Raw genomic sequence first — 21,310 nt, 5'->3', positions numbered from 1 at the left:
AGGCTTTCCTGACCAGCCCCCTCCCCTGCTGCCCTCCCCTGCCTGCCTCTGGGGCTTCTGAAGAGCTCTCCATCCCCAGGGTGCCCGGAGCCTCCGGTTCCCCCCACCAGCCCCTAAGGCTGGCACAAGGACAGCTGGCCTCGCTGTGGCCCAGGCATGGGGAGGATGGGCACGTTAGTCCTGCCTGCGCCGGGCTGGCCCCTCCCTCCCTTCCTCAGCTCCCGCCACTCTCCGGTGACGGCTGCAGCCGGCGTGTTCCCTCCCTCGCTCCCTCCGCCCTCCGCCCGCCTCCCACCCGCCCGCCCGGCACTGCAGCATTCTCCCACTGCAGCTCCAGCCGCCGCCCGCGCCACTCCGGCCTCCGCAGCCCCCGCCAGCACCAGCACCATGGCCAGCACCATGTCCGGTAGGTGCGGGCCGCGCCTCCCGCGGTGGGCCCGGGCAGAGGCCATTGTCTGCTTTTCCACGTGGGACCCCGGGCACTGGCAGGGAGCCGGGCGGCTGCGCCAAAACCGCAGGGGCAGCGGCCAGAGGCGGCAGCGGGTGCGACCCAGGGCCCAAGGGTGGGGCCAAGGCCCAGGCTGGTGCTGGGGAGGGCAGGGGCCGCGCCCTGGGCTGGGGGACAGGAGCGCGGGCACCACAGCCCCTCGGGGCGCAGCGGCGCCAGGTCAGGGTGACTGCACCGTGCCCTTTGGGGGGCATGCTCACGGGGCGCAGACAGGGTCTCCCGAGACTCCAGCCGAAGACCCGGGTCAGACCCAGGCTGGGGGGGGGCAAGAAGGTGGGTCCCCTGGCGGGAGCCCCAGCGCTGAGCAGCCAGACGCCCTACGCCAGCAGAGCACAGGGAGGGGGAGGGGACGGGCGGGTGGGGGAGGGGACCCCTGGGAGCAGGCGGAGCCGCCCTCCCTGCATAGGCTGGAGACCACTCAGCCCGGGGCTGCGGGTGGGGGAGGCGCGGCTCGGCTCTGCCTGCAGCCCTCCCAGAGTGCGGGGCTGCCCCTCCGTCCCCCACGGCCTGCCAAGCCCGGGCAGGGCGCCCCCCCTCTTCCTTCTTGGCCTGCATCCCCGTGGAGCGCTGGGGTGGGGGCCGGGGCTGCTCTCCACACTGGCGGGGCTGGCAGCCACCCGCCCCCCACTCCACTCCCACCGGGAGCCACACCTTTGCCACCAGCCTCACCTCATCCTCTCCAGGAGCCGGGCTCAGCCACCCACGTGCGCCCCCCTCACCCCGCCCCGTGGGGCGCTGCCCTTGTCAGGGAGCGGAGCTGGCCTGACGGCGCCCCTCCCCCCGTGCAACTGGGGCCTGCCGCCCTGGTCTCCTCTGCACACACAGCCAGAGGCCTTCGGCCAGCTCTGGACACAGTGGGCGCCCCCCCCACCCCAGGGCTCCAGGCCCTTTCCATGACGGCGGGGTTGCCGTCCGCATGGGGATGGACCCCCACCCTGCTTCCCATCTCCCGGGCTGGGTTCAGGGGCCACAGGGGCGGCTCTTCTCCGCCCCCTTCCTAAGAGCCCTGCGCCTGCTGCTGTCCCCTGGGGCGCCCGGGAGTGGCGCCCAGACCCCACAGCCCCGCTGCCACCCAGGCGGGCTCCGAGTCCTCCTGGGTCTGGGTTAGGTTGCAGGCTGGTGATGTGGCGCTTTGTCTCTTTCCCTTTTAACTTACAAGGGCTTGCCAAAGAAACAGGCAAATCCAAACCAAGAGCGGCCATTGGTGCCAAGGAAACCTTAGGTGCAGTGGCCACTGGCTCCTGGGCACCTGGGTCAGCCAGACCTCTGCCCCCGACGTGGGCCCAGCCTTCCTGTTCCAGAATGCAGCCCCGGAGCCCCGGCCCGAGTTACCCCGGCCCTCCCGTCCACGCAGCAGGGCGGCCTGGCCCAGGGTGACGGCAGGCAGGTGACTGAGGCGGCCGGATCTCCTCTGCTGGGAGACTCCGGTGCTCCTCGGTGCACACGGCTGCCTGCCAGGTGCTCCCAGCTGCCAGAGGACTGGGCTGCGTCCACCAGCAGCTTCCTGGCGCCCCTTCCTGGAGGCCTCCTGGTTCTTGGGGCTCACGGGGAAGAAGTGGCCAGCCTTGGTGCCTGTGCTCCACAGCTATGGCAGAGTCCTGCTCACTGTCCCGGCACTCTGCCTGGAGGCTGTGCGCACTCCATCCGACCCCTGGGCCTCGGTGTCCCCATCTGGATGGGGGCCCCACGCCTCCCCAGCGAGTTTTCTGCAGAGACGAGGTGGTGAGGGCTGACGGCGAGGTGGCTTGCTGCGGGCCGGTCTGGCACCGTCTTCTGACTTGACTTCAGACACCCAAGCACCCAAAAGGCCCCGTGCATTTCTGCTGCTGGACATGTGCCGTGGCGAGGGGTGTCCCTGGTGTCCCCGCGGTGGGGGGCAGGCGTGGAGATGCCGGGGGCTGCCTGGCCTGGGCTGTGTCTACCGCCGCGACATCATCCCTCTACAACACAGCTGCTCGAGGCCCCTCCAGCTCTGAGCATGGGCGCACCTGCTGCCCCCTGGGCCGGCGCCCGCCCTCCGGCCCTGCAGTTTCCCTCGCTCCCCTCTCCAAAGGTGACGCTCCCTCCTGCCGACCTGGTCCTCTGGCATGCACATGGCCCGGCCGCAGAGCAGGCCTCTCCCAAGGCCCTCCGGGGGTCGCTCCCCTGGCTGCGTGAGAGCTGGTTTCCTGGGAAGAGGTGCGTCCCGGGCACCGGCCTGGGGACAGCGATGCAGGACTCCCCTGACCATGCTCCGTGCTGAGCTGCTTGCCTGTAGGCAGCTGCAGGACACCCCCTCAGCCCGGGTGGACAATTGTCTCCGGCAGACCTGTGACCTCAAGGGCTGTGGCCTCCAACTCCGGCCCGTTCCTGCCCACACAGCATTCACCCTGCTTGAGCCGCAGCCAGCCGCCCTGCCAAGGGCACGTTCCCCGCCGCCGGCCTGTGCGCGGCTCCTATCCCGGCGAGGTGGCCCTCCCCGGGGCTGAGACTCACATTCAGGAGGAACCATCTCCAAGGCCGGGTGGGGCTGGGGCCTATGGCCAGGAGACAGCTGGGCTGGAGGGGTGACCAGTTACAGGCCCTTCCTCCCGGGCCCAGGGTGCCCATGCCCAGGCCCCTCCACTCGGCTCCACACCTGCCTTTCTGAGCACAAGGTGGGCTGTCTGCCAGCCCTCCCCAGGGCCCAGATGCACCAGGTCTGAGTCCCCGCATGGGCGGGATGACCTGCAGGCAGGCTCTGGGGTGACCCGCTGCCCCTGTGAAACTCAGTCACACAAGCTCCGCATGCACAGGTGCTGTTTGCGAAAAAGCAAAATTGCCAGGTCAGGCACACTCTCCCTTTGGGGGCCACTCCCACTGCCCCCCATATCCTTTCAGCCTTCAGAAACGCCTACCCTGCCTCCCTCCAAACCCCAGCACACGCTGTTGCCGGCCTCTGTGCACCCCCTGGGGTGCCAGTGGGGCAGGCACCAGCACTGGAGACCAGACAGCACCATGCTCTGGGGGGGGGGGCGCTGGGGGGCCCACCCAGGCCGAGGCGCCTGGCTTCTGCCTCCCCGACTCCAACAGCTCAGCCAACAGTCTCCCGTGCGGTCAGCTCAGGGCGGTTCTCGTTCCCTCTGCATGTCCAGCTTGTGCCTGCCCTTGAGGGGGCTGCAGGTGACTGAGTGCTGCCTCCGTCCTGGGGTCGTGCTCCCTCCCCCTTCCCCCTGGAGTGTCTCCCTGGAGACCCCACCCCCCCAGCTTCCCTAGCCAGGGAGGCTCACACAGAGTGCAGGTCCCTAGACTGCACTTGGGGAGCTGCAACAAGGACGCCCTGCAGCTGGGCCCCTGGGGAGATGGGCCTTGGCCCGGGCACGCCCCCTGTGCGTCCACCCCAGCCCTGGCACCCTTCCCGCTGGGCCTGGAGCCCAGGCTCGGCTCGGCAGCTGGCCGGTGCTGAACGGACAGCTCCCTTCCCTGCGCCGGCTGAGGGTGTCCCGGGAGGCTGGATTTCCCGCGGGGGTGGCCCGACACCATGAGGGCCAGTGGGGAGGAGGCGCATCGGGGCCTCACCCAGGGGTACAGCTCAAGAAAGTGCTGCCGCAGCGGCAACACCTGCGCTGTCTGGTCAGGGGGTGGGGCTGCCTCGCCCCCCCGAGTGGGCAAGTGTCCAGGAGAGGGAACGGGTCATGTGGAGGGGCCGAGGGAGGACAGCAAGGTGCATGGTGACAAAGGCTCAGAGAGACTGGACAGGGGTCGTGAGATGGTGATGGACAGAGCGCCAGGCAGGAGGATGGACAGACAGCAGGACGGGCACAGGCAGGAGTGCCTGGAGAGAAAAAGAGGGAGAGGCGAGGGCTGAGGGGGAAGCAGGGCTGAGAGAGCAGGACCCAGAGGCATTTCCAGGGACAGTGGGGTCCAGCTAGTCAGGAAGGGGAGGGAGCAGTGGGGAGGAGGCTCAGGACAGGGGCAGGTGGGGGGGGCTGGGGGTGGGGCTGGGCAGGGAGGAGGCCCCTGTGGGGGGCTGGGGGTGCCCTGCTCATGCTGGCCTCCCTGCAGCCTACAAGGAGAAGATGAAGGAGCTGTCCGTGCTGTCCCTCATCTGCTCCTGCTTCTACTCACAGCCGCACCCCAACACCATCTACCAGTATGGGGGTGAGTGTGATCCTGGTGCTGTCTGGCCAGCTCCTGCTCCCCCTCGCCCTGCCCCCTGTGGCTCTCAGGGCCCCCCTGGCTTGATGGCTTTGGAGAAGGTCCTCCAGTGGGGACGGGTTGGGCTGGCTCAGGCTCAGGAGCAGCTGCGGCCCCGGGCGCCCGCCTTGCTGGCCTCACCCAGCCCCGCCTTGCGTGTCGCCCTGCAGACATGGAGGTGAAGCAGCTGGACAAGAGGGCCTCCGGCCAGAGCTTCGAGGTCATCCTCAAGTCCCCTTCCGACCTCTCCCCAGAGAGCCCGGTGCTCTCCTCCCCCCCAAAGAGGAAGGACGCCTCCCTGGAGGAGCTGCAGAAGCGGCTGGAGGCGGCCGAGGAGCGGAGGAAGGTGAGGCCCCTCCTGGCCTCAGAGCGTGGCCAGAGGCCTCCTGAGGCAGGGCTGCGTCCTCGGGCGCAGGGGGCTCGTGTCCGGCTCGGCCCCTGGCCTGGGCGAGTGCGGCGGCGGCAGGGCCGGGGATCCAGGGTCGGGGGCCGGCAGGGCGGGGAGGCCCGAGAACCAGACACTGGGGGGGACGGGCGTTGCCGCAGGCGGCGGCCGGGGCGGGGGTGGCCCCGGAGGCTGGACTGGCATCCGGCTGGCACGGGTGGCGCCTCCCACGGGCGGGGAGGCGGCGGCCGGCGAGCGAAGGGAGCCCGGCCTCAGGCCCCTGCGGGCCCGCGCTCCCCCGCCACCCCCCCCCCCCCCCCCCCGCGCACGCAGAAAGGCGAGGGGCGCGGGGCGCGGGCCTCGCGGCGTGGCGGAGAGTGACCGGCAGCGGCGCGCGGGCCGCGGGGGTCCCGAGGGCGCTGGCCGGCGGGGGGCTCCCGGCGGGGCGCAGCCGCGGCGCGGGGCGCAGCGGCCCGGCTCACCCGCCCGCAGACGCAGGAGGCGCAGGTGCTGAAGCAGCTGGCGGAGCGGCGCGAGCACGAGCGCGAGGTGCTGCACAAGGCGCTGGAGGACAACAGCAACTTCAGCCGCCAGGCGGAGGAGAAGCTGAACCACAAGATGGAGCTCAGCAAGGAGATCCGCGAGGCGCACCTGGCGGCGCTGCGCGAGCGGCTGCGCGAGAAGGTGCGCGGGGCGGGCGGGCAGGGGGCAGGTGGGCGGGCGGGGCCGGGGCCGGTGGACTCGCTGTGCGCTGCAGGAGCGAGGGCGCCGCTTCCGCCAGGGCCAGGTTAGCCCCGAGGCCCCGTCCACTGGCGCTGGCGCAGCCGGGCACGGACCTGTGGGGCCAGGCCGGGGCGCGGCGAGGCCTGCCGGGGCGCCCTCCTCCCGCCCCGGGTCGCCAGGGCCTGCACCGGGAAGGGCCTGCACCTGGAGCCACAGAGCTTGGGTTTGTGCGCGACCCCGGGGCAGAGCGCTGGTCCCCCGGGCTGCGGGGCGGGGGCAGGCCCTACCCACCCTGTCTCCTGCAGGAGCTGCACGCGGCGGAGGTGCGCAGGAACAAGGAGCAGCGCGAGGAGATGTCCGGCTAAGCCCGCTGGACCCGGCCCTGGGCCCCAAGGGGACAAGACACACTGGGCTCTGGCCACGTTAGGTCACCTTTGTCTAGACGCACTTTTGTCCCTGTCCCTCCTCCCCTCCCGCCCACATCCCCCCCACCCCCGCTTCAGGCTCCTCGGGCACTCGAGCTGTCCAGTCCTGTGTGAGTGGCTGACCACAGGCTCTCCCTGGGGGCCAACTGCCCTTGGCTCAGGCCCGGCCAGCGGTGGCTGGGCCCCTGGGGCCTCTAGTGGGCGGTGACCTCAATAAACGTAGTATGGTGGCAGGAACTTGGAGTCTGCTGCCTCGTGCTGGCCAGCCCTGCCCACAGACACAGCACTGCCCGTGTGTCTTCTGGGAGGAGCGGGGCACTGTGGACCCCACCCGCAGTGTAGACCTGGCTGCCCTGGAGCCACGTGTGGTGCTCATGGCACCTGCGGAGGGCCTTGCGCGGCTACATGGGGCACCCTGGGCAGGGCTGCTTCCCGGGCGTGGGCCTTCTCCACCAGGGACTATGAGCAGGCCGCTGCAGCCTGGGGGTTGGGGGCCCCATCAACACCCCTGCTACCGCCCCCCTCAGAAACGCCCTCCTCTATGGGCCCTGGCCAGGCTCTGCTGGCCCCCACCCTTGGCTCTGACCAGAGAAATCGTCCCCTGGTCCTTCTGGTCCTCCAGGCAATGGGCTGTTCAGGCAGGAGTGGCAGGGGTGAGTGGTAGCCACCCAAGTGCTCCTCCAGGGCCCCAGAGCCAGCATCTGGAAGCTCCCATGCTCCCCCAGGGCAGCCTTCCAGGGCTCAGCCAGAGAGCAGGCTGGGACTGGTCCCTGCAGTGGGTGAGGGGGAGTAATGACCCTGCCCCAGCCCCCCAGAAACCTCTGCAGGACTGGACCCAGCAATGCACACAGGGTGCCTCTGTGGCCCGAGGAGGGATGCGGAGGCTGCCTTCTCTGCAGCAGCAGCCGCCCAGTGCCAGGGGCGTGCCTCACCAGCACTGGCTGTCCGGGGCGGAGCATGGGCAGTGCCACGTGGCCAGGCATGGGCAGTGTCCAGCTGGGGCGCCCACAGCCGACTGTAGATGTCCTGGAGACGCCAGGAGGTGCGTGGGCAGCTGCGATGGTGTGGTGCTGCTGGGGGAGGACGGCCAGGGCCCAGGCACCTAGGTGGCTCACCACCCCCTGGGGCTGCCCGCCCCCCTCTGATGTGGGGATCATGGGAGCCCTTCCGGGGTGCTCCGGGATCTGGGAGCCAACAGCTCCCTGGTGGGGGTGGGGGCACAGGGTACAAGTCGACTTCCTGGCGCCAGCAGTGGACACACCTGACCCAAAGGCACATGCAGCTGCTGGGGTGCCCAGCCGGGACCCCAGTGAGGGAAGAGGTGGCCCCTGGTGCACCCCGGTCATGCCCTGCCCCTCTGCGGTGCGCAAGGCTCAGCGGGAGCACCGTCCGGAGGGCGGCCTGTCCGGAGCCACCACTCTCCCAGGGCTCCTGGCCCCTGGGGCCGGGGCGGCATGGTGGGGGCAAGTGGTGTCTGTGACGCGGGGCCCTTCAGAGGAGCAAAGACGGCCTCTGGGGAGAGGGGCAGGCAGTCAGGTCAGTGCTGCCTCAGTCTCCCTGGCATGTGGGCCGGGCGCAGTCCGGGCATCTTCCTGAGGCCCCCACGAGGCCTACGCGGCCTCCTGTTCCCACAGCCAGGCCTCTGCCCAGCCCACAGGCGTGGCCTCCCTGGGTAGTGCCATGGGCAGGAGGCTGGTGCCCGAGAGCTGACCCCAGGGTCAGCGACAGCGGCCTCCAGTGACCAGGTCACTTGGGAGAGGGGGTGGCCACCTCCTCTGGAAGGGGGACATGCAAGGGTCACAGGCATTGCTGGAAAGCCCTGGGACTCGGCTGTGAGCAGCCCGGATCAGCAGCCGCGGCTACTGGACCTGCAGCTGCTGCCTGAAGCCCCAGGCAGGTGCAGTGTGGTGCTCGGCGGACACGCGGGAGGGCGCTCGCGAGGCCGGGCCAGGCCCTGGGCACTGCCTGGGTCCTCACCATGCCTGTGGGTGGGTCACAGGGCAACCTCTCGTGTGTCTGGTCAAGTTTACAAAGGTGCCCCCAGGCCCCCACTGCAAGGACCCGCCCAGGACTCCCCCTCGGCGCCGCACCAGCAAGGACTCTCGGGGACGCTTCCCTGCCTTTGGCTCCAAGGACCCCAACAGTCCAACAGCTCGTGGAGGCCCCAGGGCTGTTTCCGTGGGCCACGCGGGTTGACATCGGCTACTTCAGGAATTAAAACTCAGAGGCTTAAGAGCCATTCGTTTGAAAACGACACCCGCACAGCATGTTAACAAATTGAAACACACATTCAAAATCAATGTTTTCCTGAAACAAAACAAAGCAAGGCAGGAGACTGTCGCTGCGGCACTGGCACTTCCCAGAGTGGCAGATCCGCCGGCAGCCGGCTCCTGTCAGGCGCGTGTTGCAGGAACAGCCGAGGTTTCCCCTTCAACACTGGGGGAGTCAAGCGGCCCAGCTCCTGCGACTCCCGGAAAGACTAACTTCAGCTCTGCCGTGCACCTGAGCTGGCTCTGCCCTCAGGGCCTTCCCAGGCCGTCCATCCAGTGTGCGCCAGGCCGCGTGGAGAGCGACGGACACAACATGGTGCAGTTTCCACACGCTGGCCTGGTCACCCGACGGTGCAGAGGAGGCAGGGACGCCGTGGACATTAGACGGAGGCCCCAGGGCACCCCTGCACCGCGGGTGGGGTGTCTCGGCCAGGGCAGAGGCAGGCGAGCAACCCGGGTTACTGGGGGGTCCTGTGTGGACATAAGGGTCCTGAGGAGTGGAAGAGGGGGGCTTGGAAAGGCTGAGAGTGGCGTGGGCAGGTGAGCGGGCAGGAAGGGGGAGGGGGTGCGAGCCAAGGGACAGGGCACCTCCAGGAGCTGCTGCGTCTGCGGGGGCCGAGCCCGCCTGCTCGGCCACCCCTGCATCCAGCAGGCAGGCGAGGGCCGGGAGCGGGACAGCAGGCGGTGACAGGCGTGGCGCCGCGGCTGCAGGGCGGCAGGCTGACCGCCAGTGCAGGACACACTGGCCGTCCCGTCCCCCACCCGGCGCCAAAGCGCCGCTGCTCCCGCGCGAGGCCTCCCGGCAGGCCGGCCAAGGGGAAGGGCCGGGGGAGCCCAAGCTCCTGGGGCAGACCCGGGGGCGCCCCTCCCCCGCCTCACAACCTACCCCTCCTCCCACTCGGAAACCGGCCGCACCTCCGGGGTCCTCGGGCTTTCCCAGAGCGCTCCCGAGCCCCCTGCACCCCGCAACCCACAAAGCAGAGCGCCGGGGCGGCGGGCTCGGACCCCGCCCCTCGCCCGCGGCTGCGCGGCCTCGCGGGCCCCCCCGGCAGTGAGCTCCGGCCGCCGCGCGGGCACGGGAGGCCCCGGCAGGCCGCGTCCGAGCGGGACTTCGCGGGGTCCTGGACATGGGGCGGCCCCGCGCCCCCCGCCGCGCTCGTCCTGCTGCTCGCGGGAAGCCAGCCGCGGCGCCCAACGGCCCGCGGGCCCTGGGGCTCTAGCTAACGGGGTGTCAACGGGCCCGCGCGGCCAGTCGCACCGGGCGCCCGGGAGCAGCACCCCGAGACCCGCGCCCTCGACCCACGCGCGCGCCGCCCGGGCCCGCCGAGGCCCCGCCCCGCCCGCCCGCGCACCCCGCGCACGCGCGCCGCGACCCGCCGGGACCTATTTCCCAGCGCCGCTCGCCTCCGCGCCCAACGCCAAATAAGTCGCCGGGCCCGCCCGTCCCCGTGCGTGCGCGGCCTCGCCGCCTGCGTCACTAGGAAGCGCGCGCCCGGCCCGCCGCCGCCGCCGCCGCCGCCGAATCCCCAACAAGGAGCGGAGCCCGCGGCCGCCGCCGCCGCCGCCGCCGCCGCCGCCCCCGCCGCCCGCCGGCCCCGCGCAGGCCCGGCCGCGGCCAGGTGAGCGCCCGCGCCCCCCCGCGGCGAGCCCCGCTCCGCGCGCGCCGTCCAGTCAGGGGTCCCTGCGGAGCGTCAGGACGTTACGGCGGGGGGAGGGGAGCGGGGGAGGGGCGGCGGCCGCGGCGGGCGTAGCGTCAGCGTCGGCGTGGCGTCCGCGGCGTCGCCTCCATGTTGGCGGCGGCGCGTGGGGCGCGGGGGCGCCCGCCCGCCCGCCCGGCCCGGCCCGGCCCGGCCCGCCCGGGCCCCGGCCCCCCGGCCGCGCCCCCCCGCCCCCGCCCCGCCCCCGCCCGGGGCCGCGCCCCCCGCCCCGCCCGGGGCCGCGCCCCCCGCCCCCGCCCCCGCCCCCGCCCGGGGCCGCGCCCCCCGCCCCCGCCCCCGCACCCCGCCCGGGGCCCCGCCCCCGCCCCCGCCCCCGCCCCCCGCCCGGGGCCGCGCCCCCCGCCCCCGCCCCCCGACCGCCCCCCGCGGGCGCGGACCTGGCGGGAGCCTGGGAACCCGCGGGGGCGCGGCGGGGGTGCGAGGCCGGCTGTCGGGGCGCGGCGGGGACCCCCAGGCTCTGCTGCCCGCGCGGCCGGGACGGGAGTGGCCGCGCGCCAGGGAGGCCCCGCGCCGCCCGCCCGAGCCCGGCCCCGGAGGCGGAAGCGGGCGCGGGACGCTGGAGGCGTGAGGCGCTGGGGGCACCCCCGAGGGCGCCCGGGAGCCCCGCCGCGCATGGGGCGGCTCCCGCTCCCGAGCGCCCGCGCCCGCCCCGGCCCTCCCCTGGCGGGACACTCCGCGCCGCGGGGGCAGCGCGGGGCCGGCCCGCGAGGGTCCGCGTCAGCGCGGCTGGGGCGGAGCCGGCGCGGCCGGGCGGGGTGCGGGCGGGGTGCGGGCGGGGTGCGGGCGTGGGGACCGAGCGTGCGCCACGCCCAGACGCGCGGGTGCGACGGTCACGAGCCTGGAGCAAGTGCCGCGCACGCGGGGGCCGCGGGGGGCCGTGGCCCGTGCGCCGGGCGCTGCTGTCCCCTCGGAGAGGCCACCCGCCCGGCCGCCCTCGGGGCTGCGGGCAGCTGCGGCCTCGGAAGAGCTGGAGCCGTCGAAGCTCCGTACACCGAGGCGCAACAGGGGGCGCTGGTGAGCAGCTCCGTGGGGCTCAGTGACCCTCGTAGGGCTGGACCCCGCAGCCGCTGCCCGCTGGCGGCCCAGTGGGCCCGGACACCTTGTCGGAATGTGCGCTGGAAACAACTCAGCAATCACCCGGGCCGGTCCACACTCGTGGGCGGCGGACCCGGCTCCCCTTTAGGGAGGCAGGATGCCCTTGGTAGGGCTGTGGGGCACCCCAGGGCTTGTTGCTGTCTGGGTACCCCCCCCAAGCCTCGGATGGTCTTCCCGTCCCCGCGCCCTGCTCCGGGGAGCACCCCTTATCCCTGGCTGGCTTCAGAGCCTCGCCTCGCCCCTCACGCGTCACCCCTGGGCTCCCTCCCTGCGGGACAGGGTGGCCCTGCCGGGCCCTTCCCTAGGGCCTCGCTGCTCTCTCGTGAGTGTGCTTGGTCCTCGGCTGCGGCCCTGCGGGCCTCTGCGGACTGTTCGTCCTCGAGTCCGTCAGATTTCCCCAGGTTGTCGTGCGTCAAATACGCTGGGCTGTTCTCTTGACCGGTAAATACTTTACGTCCGTGAAGAAGAGCTGGGGTGCAGGCCAGGGGTGCAGGGGAGTGAGAGGACTCCCCAGAGACAGAGCGGGGAGCAGAGCAGGCGGATCCACGGAGACACACTGCTGACGGGGCAGCGGGGAGCAGGAGAGGTCTGCCGCGCCCTGGCCGGGGATGGCCGCAGGCCGCAATGGCTGCCGACAGCTTGATAGCACCGAGACTCACCCCTTGGGCCCAGGGAGGCCGGTACTTTGAACTTTAAGCTGTAGACCCGGTCTGGGGGATGCCGGTGGCTTGTCATGGACACAGCCTGGCCGCCCACCCAGCTGGCCCAGCCTCGGGAGTCCCGCTCACTCGCTCTGCCCAGAGGCACCTCCAGAGCCAGCTGAGAACCGCTGGGTGGACGTCTGTCCTGGAGGTCACTTCTCAAATCCTTTAATTTGCCATTTCAGGGATCAGGTCCCCACACACGTCGGGGAACCCCAGCATTCACAAGCCACTGGGCGTGCCCCCTCTGCAGCTTCCTGTCTGCACCCTCTGGGCCCCCATGCCCTGGGCAGAAACCCAGGCTTCCGTGTGGCCCCTGTGCTGCCACCTCCGGGGTACACCCCGCCAGGCTGGGGAACAGATGCTGGGAAGGGGAGGCCGTGGGGCCCCGCGCCTCCCAAGGACTCGCGGCCCGTGCAGCCGCAGGGCTTCGGCAGAGGCTGCGGGCGCGGCCGACTAAAGAGCGTCAGGAACGGCTCCCTCCAGCCGGGCTCCCCCTGTCCCGGGTGGGAGCGAGGCCCGTTCCTGAGAGCTTCTGTCCTCGGTTCTGGGGTGAGGGCGCTTCTGAGCTTGAGCTGGACAGAGGATCCAGCAGAGGCAGCGGGCGGCGACCCCACCTCCCCCTGCTCCCCTGGGTGGGACCCCGAGCCCTGGCCCTGGAGCGCCCTCTGCTGGCGCCGTCCTCTGCCGGCTGCCGGGGCTGCCCCGGCCTTGGACAGACGCTGCCCTTCAGCGTGGGCATCACCTGGCGCGTTCCTCCAGGACTGTGGACCGGAGGAGGCACCATGGCGACCCCGGACGTGAGTGTCCACATGGAGGAGGTGGTGGTGGTGACCACGCCTGACACGGCGGGAGACGGCAGCGGCCTGGAGGAGGTGAAGACGGTGCTGGTGACGGCCAACCTGGCCCCGCACGGGTGAGCACGCTCCCCTGGTGGGGACGGGAGTGGAGCGGGCACCCTTCGCTTCAGCCCCTGTGCTCCCTGGCGAGAGGGCCCGCCTGCTGGGGGGACAGGCACTAGGGCGCGGGCAGAGCAGGCCTCCGACCTGCCCCTCCCCCCCTTTCTGGAGCTGCCCCTGTCCTGGGGGCGGGACCCTGTGCCGACCCACCTGTGGGGCCTCCGTCCTCTCCAGCAGGCCGGGGGGCGGGTCGTGGCCCTGGGGCCCCCGGCCTGCCCACTGGCTGGGCGCACCCCTCACGCAGCCAACCGCCAGGCTGCGGCCTCTCCTGCGGCAGAGCTGGGTGCTGGCTGTGGAGCGGGGCGCTGGCTGTGGCGCGTGCCGCGTTCCTGCCGTGGCGGGAGGCTCAGACGCCCCGGCTCCCCCGCCCCGGGTGCACCACCCTTCAGACCCTGAGGGCCCCGCGTGGGCTTTTCATTCCATGTTTAATTGGCCACTTTGCAGGGGACGTTTATGAGAGATCTTAGAACGGCTTCTGGTGAGAGGCCCGGGCAGCGAGAGAGAGGTGCTGCGGAAACCGGCCCCGCGGGGAGCCGGGTGGTGGGGCAGACCCTGGGCCCCTCCGCGCCCCATGGGGCAGCGCCCAGGCTCCGGGCCTCTGTTCTGCAGGCGGGCAGGTGCGGGCCCCCTGTTCTGCATACGGAGCCCCTTCCTCCCTGGGCGAGGGCAGGAGCACGTGCGTCCGTGTCCCCGGCACGCTGCACCCTCCCACTCGCCGCGAGGCTGGTGGCGCCTTTGCTTCCCCGTGAGACCTGCTGGGCTCTGGGGTGTCCCCTCAGCGTCGCCCCGCGCAGCCCCCATGCCTGGCGGCTCCACCAGGTGTGCTGGCGGAGGCAGGGGTGTCCTTCCTTGGCGCCTGGGCTGGCCAGGCTGGTGCTGCGGGCCCGCGGGCTCTGGCACTTCCCGCTCGTGGCTGTCACCCGGGCCCCACGGTGGAAGGCACCAGCAGCATGTTGGGCTCCCAAGGGCTCATGGGGCCTGGACATCCCTGAGGCTCGTCGGGCTGTGCCCCGGCAGCCTGGGGTGCTCTGAGCAGGCTTCTGGCTGCAGGCGGGGTGCCTGGGAGGCCCTGCGGGTGTTTGCCCCCCTCTGTGGGAAATCTCACCCGCCGTCTCCCTGGTTTGAGGCTGAGAGTCTTGTTAGTTTTGTATAACTGGGGGCGTGAAAGCTAGTTAATTACGTTGTGGGAGCAGATTTCTTTTCTGGCTGGGTTTTGGGGAACTGGGGAGCATTCCTGTGTGTGGCAGTCGGGAAGGCGGCTGCCCCCACCCACCTCTTTGCCGTGGCAACAGCACAGGCAAGCTGTGGGGGAGCAGCTGCAGGGCCTGGGCAAGCCCAGGGCCAGGTGGGACACCCGGGGGGAGGTGGGACTGGCGCTGGTGTCCTCCTGGGCTCAGCCAGGTGCTGAGCAGGTGCTGGGCGTCTCTGTCCGAGAGGCGAGGCGCACGCAGGTCGGCAGCGTGGACCGCCCAACACTGCTGGCCCGGGCGGCTGGCCCTGCTCAGGGACACTCTGGCCCGGCAGTTCAGGCTTTTGCAGCGCTGGGGTAAGCTGCGAGGACTGTGGGCAGACGGGGTGGACATGCCCAGGCCCGGCCGCCCCACTGCTGTGAAGCGCTCTGTGTGGCCTGTCAGCAGCCCTGCTCCTCCCTCCTGGGTGTCCCTCCAGGCACTCTTGGCCCCAACTCGTCCCCAGGGCCAGGGCCTGATTGGCTCGCATCAGGGCCCCGCTGCCATGGTGGCTCCCCCTGGGACCGCGCTTGCTCTGCCGTGGCCGGGCGTTAGTACTCTGGGGCTCAGGCTGCCGCTCTCCTTTGTTCACCACGTCTTGCGTGGAGCCTGGGTCACCACATCACACGCCACTCCCGGGCGCACCACCTGGTTTGGCCCCGTGCGGTGCTGGCGGCGGCTGCTGCACTTTGGAGGGAGCGCCGGGAGCCCAGCCCAGAGAGCAGGCGCCTGGCCCACCTGCAGCTGAGGCCTGGCCTGCAAGCCGGCCCTCGGGGGCAGTGACCAGGGATCAAAAGGGACACCCCGTGCCCTTGACCTTGTCCAGCTGCTCCTTGGGGTCTGAGCCTTTTTGCGGTCACGTCTAGGAATCTCCCGGCCAGATGCTGCCCCGGAGCTGAGCTGCTCCCTGCAGGCCTCTATCCTCTGCGGTCCCCACATGCTCCGCTCCGCGCAGAGTCCAGAGCTGACCACACTCTGCCGTTCATGGCCTGCGGCGCCCCACCCACCCAGGGCGCGCGCTCGCCCAGCGGCTGCCATCCCACGCTGGGCTGTGGGGCCGGGCCTTGCTCCCGGAGTGCCGGGACTCCACTCTGCGGGCCGGGGGCTGCTGGTGCTCTGGCCCCATGGCTGGGGCAGGCGTGCCTGGAGGCCCCAGGAGCCGCCCCTTGAGTGGCTGTTCTGTGCACGTGTGTCTCGGGGGCGCAGGTGCGGAGCACGGGGGCTGGGTCATAGGGCAGCTTGCCAAGCCCACGTGTCACCGCCCGCCTGGTGAGTTTTCAGTCCAGCAGTTCCCGTGGCCCGAGGGGCCCTCTCCCGCGGCCAGGCTCCGGCCCGAGACCCCGCGCTCCCACACACCCGCGCGCCCCCGTCAGGTCCCGGGGACACGGCTTCTGCTTTCACTTTTTAAAAACTCATCACCTGCCGCACCTTTGGCTCTTGTGCCGTGTAGGCGAAGCGTCGCCGCTCGGGGCTGTCCGTTTCCCGCTTCCTCCCCGCGGCGCCCTGGTCCCGCCCGTCCGCGCGCGCGGTGGCCCGCGGTTTGCTTTGCCGTGGCACGAGCCTTGTCCGTGGGTGGCGTTTCCCTTTTCTAAACTTGCCTGTTCTTCGTGGCCTCTGTGGCCACGGGAGATTGTTCCACCGGGGCGGAAGCCTCACTGGAGGCGGCGGGGCCCGACGTCCGCCTCGGTGCCGTGCTCCCGCGAGGGCCCGGCCGGCTGCGCGGGCAGGGGCGGGTGCTGACGTCCCCTTTTGTGGCCGTTCCAGGGCGGAGCTGACGGAAGACCCCATGGAGGCGGAGAGCGCGGCGGCGGCCTTCACCGCGTCCTCGCAGCTCAAGGAGGCTGTGCTGGGTAGGCAGCCGGCCGCGCCCTTCCCCGGAGACTGCCAGGGCCCCTCCCGTGGCGGCCTCAGCCAGGGCTCTGCCGGCATGTGGCCCCGGCCTGGGTCCCCGTCCTCGCCGTCTCCGGGCTTCGGTCAGCTGCCGCCCAGCGCGGCCGCCCGCGAGCGGAGGACCAGCCTCGCAGGCGCCTCGGGCCAGAGCGGGGCCCCCGCCAGCATCCGTGCGCCAGGCTGCTGGCCCCGAGGGCGGGGGGCGGCCGCGGCGGGAGGTGGTCACGCGCCCTCTTCTCCCCTCCCCGCCGACCCTTGTGAGAAGTGAAGATGGCCGAGGAGGGGGAGAGCCTGGAGGCCGAGATCGTGTACCCCATCACCTGCGGGGACAGCCGCGCCAGCCTCATCTGGAGGAAGTTCGTGTGTCCCGGCATCAACGTGAAGTGCGTCCAGGTGAGTCGCGGCCAGGGCCCGGCTGCAGGGTGGGATGGTGGGGGGAGGGGAGGGCAGGCGCTGCCCGGGGCCGCGCCTCCGGCTCTGCCTGACCCTCCCGGTGGCTCTGGTCGCGCCGCCCTCTCGCTCCACAGTACGACGAGCACGTGATCAGCCCCAAGGAGTTCGTGCACCTGGCGGGCAAGTCCACGCTCAAGGACTGGAAGCGGGCCATCCGCATGAACGGCATCATGCTCAGGTGGGCGCCCCGGCCGGCCGCCCGGGCCCGTCTCTGCTCCGGGGCCGCTGTGCCCTGGCCCGTTCCGGGCAGGCCAGTGGGCTTGGGGGTCTCACGTAGGTCCCCGTGTGCTGGGGGATGGGCCCACCTGGACTGCCCCGACCCGCTGCGGCTCAGGGGCTGTGGCCGGGCCTGGGTGCTGAGGGCCGGGTGCACGGGGGACTAGGGCGCAGCCTCTCCCCAGCTGGGGGACGCACTCTGGACTTTGAAGTCCACCCCGAGCTGACCCCTGACTTTGTGCTCTGGCCTTTCCGGACGGTGAGAGGCCGCCTACAGCGGTGGCCGCCCTGCCTGTGCACTGTGCTGGCGGTGAGCGCGGGGCTGGCTGCCGTGCCGGGGGCTGCCCGCCTCGCCCGCTCCACCCGGGGGCAGTGGCCACTCGCCAAGCTGGGCATGTGCTTGCGGCCAGCAGCCCGTCAGGGTCCTTGGGAGCCACGGTCTGAGCCGGGACCCAGCAGCTACGGTCCCCGCTTCTGTTCACACTCTGGAGTGGGGCTTGGCAGCCACACCCAAGGCCCGCGAGGGAGGGGCGAGGCTGGGGAGTTGAGAGCTGGATGGGGATCCAGGCCCTGGGCGGCCGACTCTGGCCGGCGGGAGCACGGAGTCTCCCTGGTAACGCCAAGGACAGGCGCCACGGGGGCAGGTCAGGCCACAGCCCTTGGCAGTGGGAGCCCCGCGCTGCAGCCTGGAGGGGACAAAGCCCCGGCCAGGGATAGGCCTGGACGCCGGCCCCGGGAGCCTCCGTGGGGACGCCCCGCCTGGGGGCCTGCCGCTCCCAGCTCCCGCCCCCCCGGACCCTCATGATGCGTGGGAGGCCCCTGGGGCCCTGGTGCCAAGTGTCCCGCCCGCCGCAGGAAGATCATGGACTCGGGGGAGCTGGACTTCTACCAGCACGACAAGGTCTGCTCCAACACCTGCCGCAGCACCAAGATCGACTTGTCAGGGGCCCGCGTGTCCCTGAGCAGCCCCGCGGCCACCGAGTTCCTCCCGCTCACACCCGCCACCGCGGACGGTAGGTGCTGGGCGGCCGCTTTGTGGACGGGGATGGCGGGGGCGCTGCTCTGAAGGCGTTTTTTAAACAAAAGACGGAATTTTATTGTTCCTGTGAGTGACTAAGGCGGGCGAGGTGGTAGCACAGATCCCCAGCCCGCGACCGCCGCCTGGCCCCCGGGGTGCTCCTGCCCGCTTCTGGCTGGTCTGTCCCCAGAGTGCTGTCCGCTGGGTCCGGAGCCCCGGAGAAGAATTCAGGGCTGAGGCGGGCGTCCAGTTTATGGGGACGGGGCTGGGAGAGGTCTGGGTGGCGTTCCCGTGGCTGAGCCGCCCATCTGGTCGCAGTGAACGGTTCCCCGGCCACCATCACCATAGAGACCTGCGAGGACCCAGGTGACTGGACCACGGCTATCGCAGGTACGGCCGGGTTGCCCGGGCGTGGCTTGGCCCTGAGCACAGAGCTGCTGCCCCGCCCCGCCGCAGGGCGCTCAGAGCCGGGCTGCCAGCAGGACCCAACTGTTCCTCCCCCGCAGATGACACGTTTGCCTTCTGGCGGGGGCTTAAGGATGCGGGGCTGCTGGACCAGGTCATCCAGGAGTTCCACCAGGAGCTGGCGGAGACCATGAAGGGCCTGCAGCAGCGGGTCCAGGACCCCCCCCTGCAGCTCAGAGGTGAGGCGGGTCCCGAGCCAGCCGGGTGCTCCCCTGGGCCCAGCTGTGCTTGCGGGCCTGGGGTGGTGCCCTCCCTCCTGGGACGGGGCGCGGCTCCGAGACCTGGCCGCAGCTGCCTGCCCTCCGTGTGCTGCCCTCAGACGCTGTCCTCCTCAACAACATCGTGCAGAACTTCGGCATGCTGGACCTGGTGAAGAAAGTGCTGGCCAGCCACAAGTGCCAGATGGACCGCTCGCGGGAGCAGTATGCCCGCGACCTGGCAGGTACGCGGCAACAGGACCCTGGGGGCGGGCGGGGTGGGGGGCACCAGGGCCCAGTTCCCGGGCTTGGGCTCCTGGGAGGGGGCAGGTGGCCAGGACAGTGGGCGGAGCCGTGGCCCTCCATGTCCGTGCGTCCCAGAGCCGCCTTCAGCAGCGGTGACGCAGCCCTGCCCGGGCCCTCCCCACGAGGCCTGACCCGGTGGCGTGGGCGTCCGGGTGCCCCTGGGCTCCAGCTCCCGGCGGTGCCCACGCCTGACGCCACCTGCCCGCAGCCCTGGAGCAGCAGTGCGACGAGCACCGGCGGCGCGCCAAGGAGCTCAAGCACAAGTCGCAGCACCTCAGCAACGTCCTCATGACACTGACGCCCGTGCCCCTGCCGCCCCCCGGGAAGCGGCCCCGCCTCGCCCGGGCCACCTCGGGGCCGGCCGCCATCGCCTCGCAGGTGCTGGCCCAGTCTGGGCAGCTTGCCCTCCCGCCGGGCGTGCCTGTCTCCCAGCTGGCCAGCGTGCCGCTGGGCAAGGTGGTGTCCACCCTGCCCGCCCCCGTCCTGGGCAAGGGCTCCCCACAGGCCGCCCCCGCCGGCTCCCCGGCCTCACCGCTGCTGGGGGGCTACACGGTGCTGGCCTCCTCGGGCCCTGCCTTCCCCAGCGCCGTGGAGATCCACCCCGACGCGGCCAGCCTCACAGTGCTGAGCACAGCCGCCATGCAGGACGGCAGCACCGTGGTCAAGGTGGTGAGCCCGCTGCAGCTGCTGACTCTGCCCGGCCTGCAGGGCGTGGCCCAACTGTCCCCCGGGGGCGGTGCCACAGTGACCGTGCCCTCGGGGGCTGCCCCTGGGCCGGAGGAGCACACCGCCACCATCGAGGTGGCCGCCGTGGCGGAGGGCCCCGAGCAAAAGTAGCCGCTGCGCGGCCCAGCAGACACAGGCGGCGGGCAGCCAGGGCTGCCGAACCAAAGAGAGGACACGCCAGAGCGGACCGCAGGGCGGGCAGAGCATCCGAGCCGGCCGCCGCCGTTCTGGGGAAATCTATTTTTCCATCTGTTACTTATTAATACTGTTTACACGCTGGGCCTTGACCAGGGGCCGGCGGGAGCGTATGGGAGGCCCCGCCAGGCCCCCATGGCCGCCCTGGGCCCGGCCTGCCCACTGGCTTGAGTCTGGGGGCTGTGCCCGAGCGGGACCCTGGATCCTATGGATTTGGTATCTTCCCACAGTTTTCTGTAGGGCTAGCACGGCCCCCACGCCCCGCCGGCCCGGGACTCACGTGGCGTCCAGTGCGGCAGCCTGGGGCGGGGGGCAGCCCTCCCTGCGGGTGCCAGGGCTGTACTCAGGTGCCTGGTGGGGGTGGGCACTGCTTTCAGGCCAGGCCTCAGCCTGGGGTCCCACTCTGGCCGCTGTGAGATGTTCCCGGCACAGTGGGGGTGTCCTGGGGCCTGGTGCGAGAGCCTGCCAGAGGCGGGTGGGCCTCTGGGGGCCCAAGGTGTCCACAGCTCTGATTCTGGACTCGGTGGGAGGAGGGCGGCACCCCCAGGGGGAAGGCATCTGGGGTCCAGGTGCCTGTGGCTGTCCCTGAGGGAGGCCCTTCCTGGGGTTTCTGGAGGGAACCAGGTGCCCGTCCACTGTCCTTCCATTTGTCACGTGCCCGCCCTCGGCCAGTCACGTGCCCGCAGCGCCCCCATCTGTCCAGCCCTTCTCAGGCTCTCACCGCGTCCAGTCGGTGCCCCAGTGCCCACCGCCCGCTCAGACCCAGCCAGGCTGCATCACTCGTGAAACTGCTTTCTGCCCGCGGGGCCTGGTGGCTGCCTCCGACCGCGGCGGGGCGTCCAGGCCCCCCGCGGCCCCCGGGACACCCGCCCAGCCCCACTCAGGCCTGCGCTGCGGCTCACGCTGCCCGGCCTCTGGGCGGGCCGGCGAGCGGGGCTCAGGCCAGGCGTGTGCCCCCCTTTGTATGTTGTTGTGCGGGCACCTGTCGGCGCTTGCACTGAAAATAAAAGTTTCTCACAGTTTGTGTCCAGAAGGTGGCAGAGGAGCGGGGGGTGGTGCGCGTCCACTCCGCTGGCCAGGCCGCGGAGGATCCAGGCCCCACGATCAGAACTCCTGGCAGCACCGGGCACATTGGGCCTCGGGCCTTGGCACCTTCTGGGAGCCACGACGCGTCTGTGGTGGGCCAGGACGCGCCTCAGGGGACATGAAGCTGTCCTGGGGGTGGTGGCCCCAAGACCCCTCTGATGGCAGGACCCAGCCGCCTCCTGTGGGGCAGCGGGGCGCCTTGGACATGGGTGGCCCTCGCAGGAGCTCCAGGGCGGGCCTCCTGCCCACCTGGCCTCAGCCCTGAGGGAGTGGGCGGGGTGGGGGTGGGGTGTCCCGCCACCCGGGGCTCCTGGGACGGCTGCTTGCTGCTCGGGCCTGAGCTGGGCGAGGCTGGGCTTCCTGTGTGGGCCGGGAGGGACGCCCCAGCGGTGCGTGGGCTCTTCACAGCGTCTTGGTGGGGCTGCAGGGAGACCGCTGTCCTGGGCATCCACGCCTGAGGGGCAGCAGCGGGCACCCGCGTGCTGTTGGGGAGGCTGGGCCGAGCCGGGGGTGGTGCAGCTGCAGCGACCGTGGGCCCTGGGGCGGCCCCTGCACCCGCAGTCTGCCCTGGCACGGCCGGGCCTTGTCCG

The 21,310-nt window shown here is 71.7% G+C and overlaps 2 protein-coding genes across 5 annotated transcripts; both read left to right on the top strand.

Moving 5' to 3' along the window:
- Positions 1-353: 353 nt before the first annotated feature.
- STMN3 (stathmin 3) lies at positions 354-6,425 on the top strand. Its single transcript, XM_037501385.2, has 5 exons — positions 354-406; positions 4,532-4,627; positions 4,834-5,009; positions 5,541-5,732; positions 6,077-6,425. Exons 1-5 carry the CDS (start codon positions 388-390, stop codon positions 6,134-6,136), a joined length of 543 nt encoding a protein of 180 aa, XP_037357282.1. The 5' UTR covers positions 354-387; the 3' UTR covers positions 6,137-6,425.
- A 3,628-nt stretch (positions 6,426-10,053) lies between these two features.
- On the top strand, positions 10,054-20,971 carry GMEB2 (glucocorticoid modulatory element binding protein 2). Of its 4 annotated transcripts, none has more exons than XM_054698688.1 (10): positions 10,054-10,085; positions 12,743-12,896; positions 15,933-16,018; positions 16,324-16,451; positions 16,586-16,689; positions 17,583-17,740; positions 18,064-18,135; positions 18,252-18,389; positions 18,530-18,652; positions 18,922-20,971. In XM_054698688.1, the coding sequence occupies exons 2-10, from the start codon at positions 12,766-12,768 to the stop codon at positions 19,548-19,550; spliced, it is 1,569 nt and encodes a 522-aa protein (XP_054554663.1). In that variant the 5' UTR covers positions 10,054-10,085; positions 12,743-12,765; the 3' UTR covers positions 19,551-20,971. The 4 variants fall into 4 exon arrangements, with proteins under 4 accessions (XP_054554663.1, XP_054554650.1, XP_054554659.1 ...); XM_054698675.1 differs by lacking the exon at positions 10,054-10,085 and adding an exon at positions 11,095-11,198; XM_054698684.1 differs by lacking the exon at positions 10,054-10,085 and adding an exon at positions 11,205-11,720.
- Positions 20,972-21,310: the final 339 nt, after the last annotated feature.

Source organism: Talpa occidentalis, unplaced genomic scaffold, assembly GCF_014898055.3.
Source record: "Talpa occidentalis isolate TD23 unplaced genomic scaffold, MPIMG_talOcc4v2.1 talOcc4.10, whole genome shotgun sequence".
Classification (NCBI taxonomy): domain Eukaryota; kingdom Metazoa; phylum Chordata; class Mammalia; order Eulipotyphla; family Talpidae; genus Talpa; species Talpa occidentalis.
Note: the sequence above shows the minus strand (reverse complement) of the source record. Positions and strands in the feature narration are given on the sequence as shown.

Bases quoted from the DNA above. Each gene is read 5' to 3' on its own strand.
- STMN3 (XM_037501385.2), top strand. The intron at 4,628-4,833 runs GTGAGTGTGATC...GTCGCCCTGCAG, and splicing joins CACCATCTACCAGTATGGGG to ACATGGAGGTGAAGCAGCTG. The intron at 5,010-5,540 runs GTGAGGCCCCTC...ACCCGCCCGCAG, and splicing joins CGGCCGAGGAGCGGAGGAAG to ACGCAGGAGGCGCAGGTGCT.
- GMEB2 (XM_054698688.1), top strand. From the start codon at position 12,766: ATGGCGACCCCGGACGTGAGTGTCCACATGGAGGAGGTGGTGGTGGTG. The intron at 16,690-17,582 runs GTGGGCGCCCCG...CGCCCGCCGCAG, and splicing joins ATGAACGGCATCATGCTCAG to GAAGATCATGGACTCGGGGG. The intron at 18,653-18,921 runs GTACGCGGCAAC...ACCTGCCCGCAG, and splicing joins GTATGCCCGCGACCTGGCAG to CCCTGGAGCAGCAGTGCGAC.